Here is a 12,891-nt window from a genome sequence, read left to right on the forward strand (position 1 = left end):
ACAAAACAAGTCAGGGTCGATGTGCTGCTTGCTGGAAAGGTTGCTTGACTTTAAGTGAAACGTGTGAGAATGAGGCTCTCGGAGTGTGTGTTTCCCTCCGGTTGCGGGTCTTTCTAAGTGATGTGTGGTGATTGTGCGTCCCGGGAGCCGGGCTCGGTGCGCTGGGAGGCAGCGGCGCTCGCATTTACATCGCTCGCTTTGTTCACTATCGATTCCAGGCCTCGTGGCAGAAGATACACTTGAGTGAAGTGAGCTGTCCTGTATCCTGAGGAGTGTGTGTGTGTGTATGTGTGTGTGTGTGTGTGTGTGTGTGTGTGTGTGTGTGTGTGTGTGGCCACTCTTCCCTTGTCTCTCTGGTTCCCTCTGTTCCGTGTTTGCCCTCCTCCTCTATCTCTCCTCCTGATTGTCATATCCTGGCCCCGGTGCTCTCTCTCTCTCTCTCTCTCTCTCTCTCTCTCTCTCTCTCTCTCTCTCTCCTCCTCCCCATCTTCATCTTGGTTCCCCCTCCTTCCCTGCGGCTCAGGAATCCGTGGTAGAGCGGTAGGGAGTGAGTCGCTCTGTCTGGACCTTTGAGGAACTGCGCTCCAGTCAGGACTTCCCGGTGGTGTCCGACGGCGGTGCCGCTCTGGTCTTAACTCTCTGAAGGAAGGCAGAAGGACGCAGACTTGGAGCGGGACAGCCTTGTAAACATCACATTTCTGGAGTCTTGGCGTTTTGGATCAGAGTCTAGAACACTTCCCAGAGTGGTGCGAGCCAAGTGGCTCGCCGTGCCGCTCCCTCCCTCCGGGCGGCGGGCCCACGCCGGGAGGCAGCCCCACTCTCTCCCCGCGCTGTTATTTTTACTCCATTGATCCGAGAATGAACAGAATATCGTCTTGAGCGGAGGATGTGGAGCGGTCAGCCAATCAGAGAGCTGCTTTCCTCACCGCGTCCTCGCCGAGCCAACTGGACAGCTGCACGGGACTTTCTACCACAATTACAATATCTGACCTATTTAATACAGCGCACACACACACACACACACACACACACACACACACACACACACTCACACTCGTGGAGTTTCCAGAAGCAGTTCCAGGACTGGCGCTGGCCCGGCTCAGGCCTGGAAGACACATTTCATTTCTGCGTAATCCTGAAACTTTTACAGCAGGAAGTCTTTGATATGGAAACGACGGAGGCTCAGAGACCGAGAACTCCTCAACAATGCCAGTAGATTCTGTGCTGAGGAGGCAGAGAGGGCGGGCTCCCAGAACAGGGCCGTGGGAGCTCGCAGGTCCAGAGTTCACAGTTTGAGATGGATGCAGAGGAATGAATCCTCTGAATAACAGAGGCGGAAATAACTCAGCTGACTCAAACATGTGCGGTCGGTTTAGAAAGGGTTACAAACAGGAACGTGGTCTTGTTTCAGCGCAATTCAGTGAATAGAGAGTCTTTTCAACCTGTTCCAGAGGTTTAGAACTCCTCGCTCCGCTCCAGGTGGAACTATTTCAATTTCTGAGTCTGTAAAGATTCAGGTCAGACTGGAGCGGGCTGAATAGATGGATCATGTTTTACATGGATTACTTAATCCCTTGTGATTGTATTTGGTAATATTTGGATTTATTCCTGTTTCCAGAAGAAACTCAGTCGCGTTTCAGCTGCGGGGCATGGTGCAGATGAAATTAGTTGAAGTGATACTCTGTCCTGAATACAAAAACACAGCAAACAACTGAAGTAACTAAAAAACTGAGATATTTAAATTTAGTCGGCAATCTTTTCCAGAAACCCCTTGAAGAAACATGTTTGAGTGTAGATAGAACTGAGCATTTTCTGTCAGTTTAATGTGTTCGAACTGACTTTAATCCAGACAAACGGTGCTTTGGTTGTTTACTGATGCAGATTGTAAGGAGCGTAAACGTCCAGTATTCACACAGTGAGTTCAGTTCCAGGGTTTCAGGGTTTCATCCCCACATTGCCGTGGATCCTTGCGTCACGTTACGTTATCGGCGTTTTCATGAGCTTCTCGTCACTTTCGGCTCACACAGGAAGTTCCAGTGGTGAAAAAGTGGCGCATTCCTGCCTGAGAGTGTTTCTGCTTCAGTATTCATGTGTTTTGTATTGGCTGTTTGTTTCCAAGCCCTTTGGCTCAAAGCTCTGCGACAACAAACCAAATTATGGCTTTATTACTGGTTCTGTGACGTGCACGTGCACACACACACACACACACACACACACACACACACACGCTGGAATCAGTGGTTTCATGCGCTGTATGATTATGTGAAAGCCGATCCGGCTGCACTGTTCCTGGAGCGAGCGGAGACTTTACCTTGGCACAGAGCGCCGCTCGTCAGAGAGAGGCGACGAGCCCGGCAGACGCTTCCCTGTTTGAGTTGTTTCTCACTATAGCATGTAGTAATCCAATTACCTGAAGGCAAACAACAGCTTCAATCAGCTTCTCTCCCAGCTGTCTGGGTGTGTGTGAGCGGAGTGTGTGGAGAAGCTGCTTCCAGCTCCAGGTTCCACCGCAGCAGCTCTGCTTCCTGTCCCTGAAACGTGGGGCGGTAGTGAGTCTCTGATCTCAGGTCCGGGTTCGATACTGACTAGTCTCAGTCCGGCTGGATCGTGCGATTCCGTGTTGCACCACATGGTGGTGCAGCGAGTCACTGGAGCGTCCAGTTTGTCCTCCGTCCAAACCGAGAAGACGAAGCAGGTAGAGACGCACAGAAACCCAGAATATTGCTTTAAGTTTTAACTTTTCAGAATTTCACCACATCAGCATTTATTGAAACACACACACACACACACACACACACACACACACACACACAGATTTTTTTTTTCTGTATTGTAGAAGTGAAGCTGAGTGGAGCTGGTTGATTTAAAAAAAAAAAAAAAAACTTCTGTGTCAGCAAAATATAAAGTCTTGAAATACACATTTTGCAGTCATAACGGGCCGAGCTGTGATAGAAATCCAGTCTGCATCCAAATGTAGTCTTCTTCTTCTTCTTCTTCTTCTTCTTCTTCTTCTTCTTCTTCTTCTTCTTCTTCTTCTTTTGGGAGTGAATTTGGGTTGTTGTCTTTGTGGAGATCAGAAACCTGAGGAACACTTCCACTGATCCTCATGAGGCAAACAGGCCGGAGCAGTGAGGAGATCCATCCATCAGAAGCTTAAATCTTCAGATCCGTCCTGTTAGCTGCGCCGTTCCTCATGTCCGTCCTGCAGTAACTGCAGTGTGAAGCGGCTGGATGCTACGGCGCCTCGTCTCCGTCTCCCAGCAGCCGGTCACATGGCGCAGCCCTGATAGAATCCAGATTTCCTGGAACACACACGACTGGTGATCTCTCACTGGAGTGAGTGAAAACGGTTCTCATTAAACGTGTGTTGGTGTTACGATGTTGTTTACACTGGAAATGAATGAAGCCAGCCTGAAGGAACGGGAGGAAATAACTCGGGATGCGTCCTGTTTGAATGCAGCTGCGTTGCTCCGGTTCAGCTCGCAGCAGCAGAACTCAGAGAACAACATGAAAACAGCCTTCACGCACAGTTTCTGTGTAGCTGGAGACAAGATGGCAGCCTGTCCGACTGCAGAGGGAAATGGATCAGCCAGAAACAGAGACAGTTTACAGAGAACACACGGCTTCACATCGGAGAAATGGACAGATTAGAGCTGCAGGCAGCTTCAGGGATGAAAAACTGCAGAATCTGTTTCCTCCTCAAACGGCCGAACATCGATTCTGTGTTTCAATTTCTCCCTACGTGCTGCTAAATGAGAGAAATCAAGAAAGTCTTCTTCTCCCAGAGGTCAGCGCCACAAGAAGAAGAAGAAGAGGAGAAAAAAGACAAGCTGTTAATGAAATGTTTTTATTTCTCCACTTTTCAACAACTAATTACTTTCTTTTGTGCCTCCTGCACATTTGTATGGAACACAAGCCTGGACAGAGCTATCAGTCACACACACACACACACACACACACACACACACACACACACACACACACACACACACACACACACAGAAATGCACAAACAGAGGCATTTAGCATTCAGAAGTCACTGAATGCCAAGGTTAGCACGTCGATGCAGCATCGATTGAGCAGGCTGTGTTTAGGAGTCGACGCTCACTCAGACACAACAACCGGCTGCCTCTACCTCATGCTCCAGTCTCACCCACTCTCGTGTCAGTCTCATGCAGTCTCTACCAGTCTCATCCAGTCTCTACCAGTCTCATCCAGTCTCTACCAGTCTCATCCAGTCTCATCCAGTCTCATCCAGGCTCATCCAGGCTCTAATCAGTCTCATGTCAGTCACCAGTTTTCCACCCAAACTATTTGATATTATATGTGGACGGACTTCATGCTGCAGCTTCTCTTCTGGCGGACATGTGGTCTGTTAGATCTGAGCCCCCCTCCACTTTTAAATGAACTAAACACGTTGTTACTGCAGTTTCAGCTCTTGTTCCATTAGAGTCTTGCCTCCTGTAGGATTGTGTCCTGTGGGATGATCTTCTGATCTGGGACCGCTGCTCACAGATTCAATGATGCACGGTCCATTCAAGGTTTTCAGCCGTTCCCTGCTTGTAGAAGAGGATTTCTGTGGCCACTGCTAAAGGCCATTACCACAGCTGTCACCACAGATACCCCGTTTGAAAGAAGAAGCGTCGAGGATTTAAGGTGGAACGTCATGTCCGTCCAGCTGCTTTGAGCTCTGCCTTCAGCAGAGCCGCGGCGTGAATGGATGAGAATCCAGCGTGACTGAAAGGGGAAGCACTGGCACACACACACACACACACCACACACACAACACACACACACCACACACACCACAACACACACACCACACACCACACACACACTCAGTTTATCAGGAGCTCACACAGAGAGACATCCAGCCACATCCTCATTGCGGTGAGCCATGCACGCACAGGGAGAAGATGCAGTCTCAGTGTGTTCTCTCCGTCATGAATCTAAAGGATACTCTGCTTGCTGCTGCTGTTGTCTATAATCCTCGGTGGTTTGCGCTCGCATGTCTTCTGGTGTGACTCCGTTTGGTTTCTCTGTGGAGTTTGCATGTTCTCCCTGCGCTCAGAGAAAGACATTTGAGGCTGAGTGCTCTGTATTCCTGGGATCAGTATGACTGTGTGAAACGCAAAGCGTGGCTGAGCTGTGTGTGCTTCAGTCCATCCGGGGTCGTGGCGTTATCTCTCACATTCCACTGCCGTCTTTGTTTCTGCTCACACCGTCGACAAGCATCCAGTCGCTTCTTGAACTTTCATTTTCATTTGTGTTGATTTTTTTTTCATTCGTTGTTCCGTTTTGTTCTTTTCTCATCTCATTTTTGTTCCTCCATAGGTTCTCCCATGCCCTCCCCCTGTTCATCATCTGTCATTGACCAATCACATCCTCAGTCCGCTCATCCTCATGACAACCCGCTGCTAGGCGGCGCCGCCGAGCCCGACTCGGAGGAGGAGGAAGAGGAGGAGGAGGCGGAGGAGGAAGAGGAGTACGCAGCTCGGTTGTACTTACCTGTCACACATGGTAAAGGCTCTCTGATTGCTTCTGGTGGTTTCTGGGCGTAAACCTTTAGCTGAGCAGGAATCTGCCACATTTTCATTGTCTAATTGAAAAATGAGAAAAAGGTGTCCGGATCGGTTCCTGGGAGGACTGAGGGTTCCCCTCTGCAGACGGCTCCGTGACCAGGCTTCAAGTTTCATGCATTTGGCCGCCGGCGGTCTGGGGGAGTCAGATCAGTCTGCCACACTCTGTTTTCCATCCTCCACTTCCTTCCCTGTCTGCTCCTCTCGGTCCGATCACACCGAGCGCAGAGAGGGTCTGATCTGAAAACCTGAAAGAGTTAAAGTGGGAAAAGCACCAATCTGTACATCCAAAGAGATGAAAACACCCGAGGCTGTTATTTTCAGGATTTAATACACACTTTCCACTGAGCAGCTGCTCTGGAAAAAGTTACAGCAGACATTCTGCAAGTGGAGAGTTTTGGAAGAAATCTCCAGGATAGATTCAGAACATGTGTTAGAAAGAATCTGGTCTGGCTGCAGCGGCCCAGGCTGCGACTGGCGCTCCGCTACCTAACATGGTTAAACGTTGATCCAGTTCTCAGACGTGTTGGCGCTCGGCTCGCTGCTCCTCAGCTGTGTTTATCCTGTCGGCCTGCTTCTCCTGATGATCGCTGGGGAGAAGCTCTCATTGTTTCATTAACTAACGTCGACCCCGATGTGTTCCGTTCACTTTAACTAATAAACTGAGCCCAGATTCAGGTTCTGGTGACGAGGCTACTCCGGGTTCAGTCTGAGGACAGATGCTAGCTTTAGTTGGTTCTTTTGTTTTTTTCTGATTTTATCCTTCCTTCGCTCATGTTTTACGCCGTACTTCATTTTCTTCATCTTTACGATTCTAATTGAAGTCTAGTTGATGGATTGCTTCAGGTCAGCTGTGACTCGGTGGTTTGTCTTCCAGTCAGCTGTGGGTTCGATTCCTCATCGCTCTTGAGCCTCAGGGGTCGACCGTCTGGCATGGCAGCCCTTGCCCGCTGTGGGTTCAAATCCCACACCTGACAGGTTATCACTGTGGGTTCTGAGCAAGACCTTTGACCCCCACCAGCCCCCCGGGCCCCGGACCATGGCGAACCGTCAGTAGGATGGTTTGAAGCGGAGGAGTGGACTTTCCTTTGGCATGGGACTGACGGCGCACTGAGACCGCTGAAGCAGTGAAAACATGCTGTAAGAGGAAAGACACGCATTAAACACGTCAGACTGTCCTGCATGGCGGCGAGGCGTGCTTGACGGTGGGCAGAACATCTGCTGGTGATCGTACGGCTCGGGACTTCGGGGTTTGGCAGCAGCGGGGCTGAGGGCCGCTGAGGTTTTGTGTTCTCCACATGGAGCCTGACTCAGCCGTGGTTGTGCCGTTCGGTCCGGGCCTGAGGGAGTCCCCACTTCTCAGCTGGAGCAGAAATGTCACCGGGCGAGAGACGCATGAGTCACTTCCAGCCGGAGCCAGATCAGTGCTTTCTGGCTGAAATAAAGTCTGCATTCACTGGTGTGCTCAGCCATGTGCACCACTGGACACACCCCAAGGAAATGGCTGCATTTTGCTAAAGTATCAAACCTGCGGTGAGAACTTTGGAACCAAACGTTCTGATAGCACAGAGACAGGAACCAGTGTCCGTCTCAGTCTCTCAGGAGACAGACTGTTGGACTTCAGGCTCTCTATGGGACTCCGCGATCAGACCTGGGTTTCAGTGGACCTCTGAGGTTCTCCTGTGGTATCTGGGACCATGACTCCATGGGACCAGGATCAGACCAGGATCACGTCAGTCTTTTCTCAGTCTCAAACCGTTCAGTTGCTTCTTAATATGTCCCTCCTACTGACAGGTGCCATGATAGAGATATAACCATCGTGATCCACTCGAACATCAGGTTTTTAATATGATCAGCCTCGTTTGGATCATCAGGATCAAAACACACCCAGTCCAGCTTCTACCAGTGGAAGTACGAGTTTGCCTAAAATGAACGGTCAGTCCCGAGCGGAGGATACACTGGGTTCAGATCTCGGACCTGCACCAGATGTGGTGTCACGCCGCTGGCCTGTGACCCCGGATCAGACTCCTGGCAGTTCAACGGTTTGATAGAACCAGACTTTTAACGGTCTGAGGAAAGGACGATGACAACCACAATCAGAGTCAGACTGCACGGTAATGGAGGGCATGAAAGAGAGACGTGAGGGGGCGAGGTCTGCAAGGACGGACAGAGAGAGAAAGGAGGACGGCGGCACGTGGCGAAGGAAACCCAGAGACAGACAGACAGACAGACAGACGTCTCCTCCGACACACACCGCCATGGGAATAATGAGAAGCAGCTCCTGAAGGCGTCCTGGGATGGTGTGTTTGGAGATGTGTGTGTGGTCCTGACCCAGCCACACATCTCAGATATCACTCTCGCCCTTTCCTGCTCTTTGGAGTCACGCCTCGTCCCTCATTGGCTCATATCACTCCGGCATCGTCGCCTCCGGTTCTGTTCCTCTTTGCAACCGCAGTTCTGTGGGAAGTCGAGTCGACCCGGCTTTAGCTTCACACACACACACAAACACACACACACACACACACACACACACACAAATGCTGGCAATGCGTTTCCTCTCTTAAACCTGTTTACCGGAGGAAAGAAAAGAAAACCAACTGCTGAGAAGCATCAGAGACGCAGGGCGAATCGTATTTTTCACCTCATGAAAGCCTGTTTCTGAAAAGCCGGTTTCTCTGTCCCCACATGAAAAAAAGGGTTTGAGGAAAGACGGCAGAGAGCTTCAAACGCCAGGAGATATTCTCCACAAAGCCCGTTCTTACACACCTCTGCGGCGGCGACGTACAGGAGGCGTTTCGCGGCTCGCAGGCGGCAAACTTCACCAAACTCACATGTGGCGAGGCGTCATGATTCCAGGAGCTTCTGTCTGCAGCAGGACACAGCTGCTCACGGAGGGAGGGCTCACTTTAGAGTCAACCATTATCTCATTGAACCCCAACAAAACGTGCAGTTTGAAATCAGCACCCTTTTATTCATCTGCAGATTTTGCTGTTTGAACAACAGACGTCTGTCTTTTCTTGGTTATTTTTTTCATTTTTTTTTTTATGGTCTTAAAGTTAAGGCCTGATTCCCACATACGCGGTCACTGCGCAGCATGGGGCGGACCATGGTGCCGGCCACCAGCGCGGTCTGCGTGAAGCGGGTTGTCGCGGGCAACGGGCCTGCTCGGCCCTGTCTTCACTCAGTCCAGCCTCCTCATATAAATCACTGAATTGTGTTCTCAAAACAAAACAGCTCTGAGCGGAGCGGCTCTGTGTTGCCAGATTGGGTGGGGTTTCCGCCAAAGCAAGCTTCTTTTTGAACACGTCGGATGGGTTGATTAAATGATTATGTGTTTTTTTTATCATACAAATACAGTTTTAACGTGCATTTCAACCGAGATGGAGGTTGGGCTGCTTTCTACGAGTTTCAGATTTTTTTACGTTCTAGATCGACAGATCTGGCAACCTCCTCAGCGGACTGCAGATCACCGCAGACAGTGCTGCGGTGATTCCGTTCTGTAGACGGAACGCAGCCCAGAAAGGTTGTTCTGTTGTAACGTGATTTTTCTGCAGACCATACAATCGCCGACTTTCAGAAGAAGCATGTGCGACGTGCGCGCCCACAGTTCGCATCGTGCGTTACGGAAGCCTCACACGACAAAAAGTGCGGCAAACGAGGAAAGTGGGGAGGGAACGACCGTGTTGTCACCACGCATCTAGATGGAGCCGGGGTCGACCGCGGACCCCCTCCTCGAAGCCCCCGGATCGATCCCAAAGTCGGTCGACCGTGTTTTTCAATGGGACCCCGCTCCAAGCCGCGGAAAAAACAGGCGCGCAGAACCCTGGAAGCCTCGGGGTGACCAGTGTGTGGCAGACAGGAGCTCAGTGCTGCAGGGGAAGCCTTGGTTGACAACGAGATGTGTGTTTATTGCCGTTGGCTTCAAACGGGAACGCCGCGCACAGCCCGCTCAAGTCCGCGCAGAAAAATAGACTTGATTCTATTTAGAAGCCGTCCGCGCGGATTTGAACGGGCCACGCGCGGGGAGTGTGAAAGGACTGATCTGTCTGCATGCAGTTCTGACTTTTCCGTGCAGACACCGTGCAAACCGGACAGATCCGCCGCACAGCCGCGTGTGTGTGTGAATGAGGCCTGAGTGCCACAGTGCGTGTCGTTGACCAGGCAGTCATGTTGTTGGTGTAAATCTGGGATCAGCTGATCGTCTCCCAGGAGCAGGCCACTCCTTCATCCAGGATGAAGACCGCTTGCTGTGTGAACACTCCTAACAGAACCTCTTCTGGTCGTTGGATAACAATCTGCAGATTAATCACTGAAAAAGCAAGACAAGACAGACTTATTGTCATTGTTGACATTTTAAATCAGTAGACCTCGAGTTTTTTTAAGATCAGTAAACTCCAGATTGTTTACAGGACTGACGACTGTGTGGAACATGTGATTTCCATCAGCGTCTGCTGCAGTAAACATCAAGAATAACACATTTATTTGATTTGGTTTACAAGATTTAAACAAGATTCATCTTATTATTTATTTTGAATCAGCCAAATTTAATTTCAACCAAGGTAAGAAAGGAATTATTTTAATGAAGAGGAAACACGTTGAAATTAGATTCTCATTTATTACAGCATGTGTTGCTTTCACTATCAGCCAGTTTGTATGTTGAAGTTGGTAAAGCTGGGAGGATTCTGATATGAGGTGGACCTGCAGTCTGTGGTGGAAGTCAGCAAACTACACGATGGGTCTCAGCAGGTCAGCGCACCCGGAACGTTCCTGCTTCGTGTCCTGCAGATGCTGGTCCCACGTCTCGTCCCGGGACAGACCGAAGCGCCGGCTGTGGATTCCAGTGAGAGTCAGACTCAGCCGGTATCTGGAAGCCTCTCCACGCCGCTGTAAACAACCATGAAATACGGACCCGGCTTCTTATTAATGAGCAGCACAACGCATTTTGTTGTGATTAGGCAAAGAAACGAAGTTGGGGAATTTATTCACCTCGAGTCAAACCAGTCGCCTCATTTGAAATACAGCGAGCAGTTATTCTTCTGCGGGAAATTCACTGAAAGTCAATTAATGTTAGATTCTGTTTGTGTCGGACCGTTTCAATTATTAATGAGGCTGGCATGCTGAGGCAGTGTGCGTGAAACGGTACGTGTGGAAAACTGCAGAGCAGCCAGCGTCGTGTTCCTGTCGGGGAGTCGAGGAAAACATTCCAAACTTTCACTTCTCATCAGAGTCCCCGAGTTTCCTGCTGGCACTGACGGAGTCGGAGTGTCGGTCCGGCCTGGTCTGAACCGGAGGAACCGGAGGAGAGCTGATCCTGCTCTGCCTCGGTATCCCGCCTGCCTCGTTTTAATGTCGCTGGCCGCCATCTTGGATGAGGCTCTTCTTCCCTCCCAGTGCATTGTGGGGCTTGTTCTCTGTCACCTGAGTTCACAGCAGCTGCTCTGCTCCGTGGCTTCTTAAGGTTCTGTCAGATATTCAGGCCGCAGCGGCTCATTTGACCTCCACACGCACCGTACCGTCGATTATATTTCTGGTAAATAAACGTTCTTCATTCAAAAAGCCGAAGCCGCATCTTCAGACACACGAAGAGCGATCAGCGACTGAATAATCAGCCTGGAGCTCAGGCTGTCAGGTGGAAGCCGCTCCCGCTTCCTCTGCAGCTGACTGCAGATCGGAGGCTTTCTTTACCTTCATTACACAAAGATAAAGAATGACTTATTCCACATTTAAAGCCTGCAGGTGACTCAGAGGACATAATCTCTCCCTCTCCTCGGGTCTCCCGTTAATGGCAGACATGGCCTGCATTCAGCGGCTCTGGATTACGGCGAGAAGCCTGGTGCGAGCCGGGAGATAAGCGCCGCTCGGAGATCCATTAGCTAAATGTAAATATGAGCGTCGTCTGCTCTTCAGCAAAACAGAAAAGTGTTACTGATTGAATGTAATCCGTTATTTGTAGAAAATCCGTGCTGAATGCGTTGTGAGGGAGTGTGATGTCTGCTGAGGAGTTCTCTGGCGGCGGCGCCTCGGAGCATATGCTGAGGAGAGCTGTGGCGAGCAGCAGTGTGCAGATGGTGGCAGTTTACATGATGCTCCGATGGAGACATCTCCGTCAGCTGAAGGCGTTTCTTCTGCTGCGTAGGACTGAACACACACACAGACTCACATATCTCTGAGCTCTCCTGTCCCACGTGCACGGCGTTCGAGGTGTTTTCTTCTGCCCTCACACTGCTGCCGGGCCGGGGCTCCTGTTGCCTTCCTCTCTCTGGGCTCATGAAGAAAGCTGCAGAATTCCTGCTGATGGTGATTGAAGCTGCTATTTTCTGTCTGGATGATCACACTCAGCTGTCAGCCCGTCCAGCTCCGATGATTGGATGGACTCATTACAGCCTCCCGCTGGCCGAACGTGACCGTTATTTTCCTTCTGTTGATAGTCGGGGCCCGAGGCGTTCGATCGTAGAAATTGTGAAATGGCTCACGCTGGGGTCATTTTTCAATTTTTTCAAATGTAAGTTTTCAAAGATGCGGGCTTTGGAATGGGAATAATGACAAAGTTAAACTGTTCCACTGCTCTGCCCTTCTTTAGAGGAGATTCTGAGGAGAACCGAGCGTTCAGTGTGTCTGTGTTCCTGTGTGTTTTAACCTTGCAGTTCCTCCAGTCACCATGTGGGGTCAGTCAAGTTTGTACAGCCTCCGATTCTTCCTCTTTCTCAGTATTAACATCAGTTCTGTCGCTATCGTGGTTACCGTGGTTACTGTGTTAACCGTTACTTAGTCCTCCTCTTGGTCTGAGTGGGTTCAGAATGGCGCCCTCTGGTGGACAGAGTTATTTCTACCTCCACTCTCATTCAGCCGTCATCCAGCTCAGTTAAAGCTGCTGTAGGCAGGATTTTGCTAGTCAGTGCTAATTTTTCTGTGTTTTCTCTGGATTAAATGTTAGAGTATCCATTGATAATCCTTAGGAGTGCAGCATAACTGCAGGGCGCAGCATTTCCATCTGTCTCTGTCTGAAGCTGAAAAGGAATCTCGACCAGCTCAGGTATCTTTGACCAATCAGAACAGCCCATGAGGCTCTAACGGTGATTGGTCTAGGGCGTTCGGCCCACGATCTTGTGGGAGGGGCTTAACTTGCGTAAGGGCGTGATGTCAGAGAAAACAGGACAGGATTGGCTGTGCTGGGTTTCAATCGCCATCTAGGATGGGTCAAATCGCCATCTTGCTAAGGTAACCCTAAGCAAGATGGCGGAGATGCGGAATCCTGCCTACAGCACCTTTAATAGGATGAACAGGTCGACTGTAACTAAGACGACTCAGACAA

General features: G+C 50.2%; 1 protein-coding gene across 1 annotated transcript in view; it reads left to right on the forward strand.

The window, feature by feature from the left end:
* tenm3 (teneurin transmembrane protein 3) overlaps positions 1-12,891 on the forward strand; it is a 212,090-nt gene that overhangs the window by 64,006 nt on the left and 135,193 nt on the right. The window contains exon 2 of the mRNA XM_030092889.1: positions 5,335-5,544. Coding sequence (XP_029948749.1) covers positions 5,335-5,544 — 210 coding nt within the window. The remainder of the gene's footprint in view (positions 1-5,334; positions 5,545-12,891) is intronic.

This window comes from Salarias fasciatus, chromosome 6 (assembly GCF_902148845.1).
Source record: "Salarias fasciatus chromosome 6, fSalaFa1.1, whole genome shotgun sequence".
In the NCBI taxonomy this organism is placed as follows: domain Eukaryota; kingdom Metazoa; phylum Chordata; class Actinopteri; order Blenniiformes; family Blenniidae; genus Salarias; species Salarias fasciatus.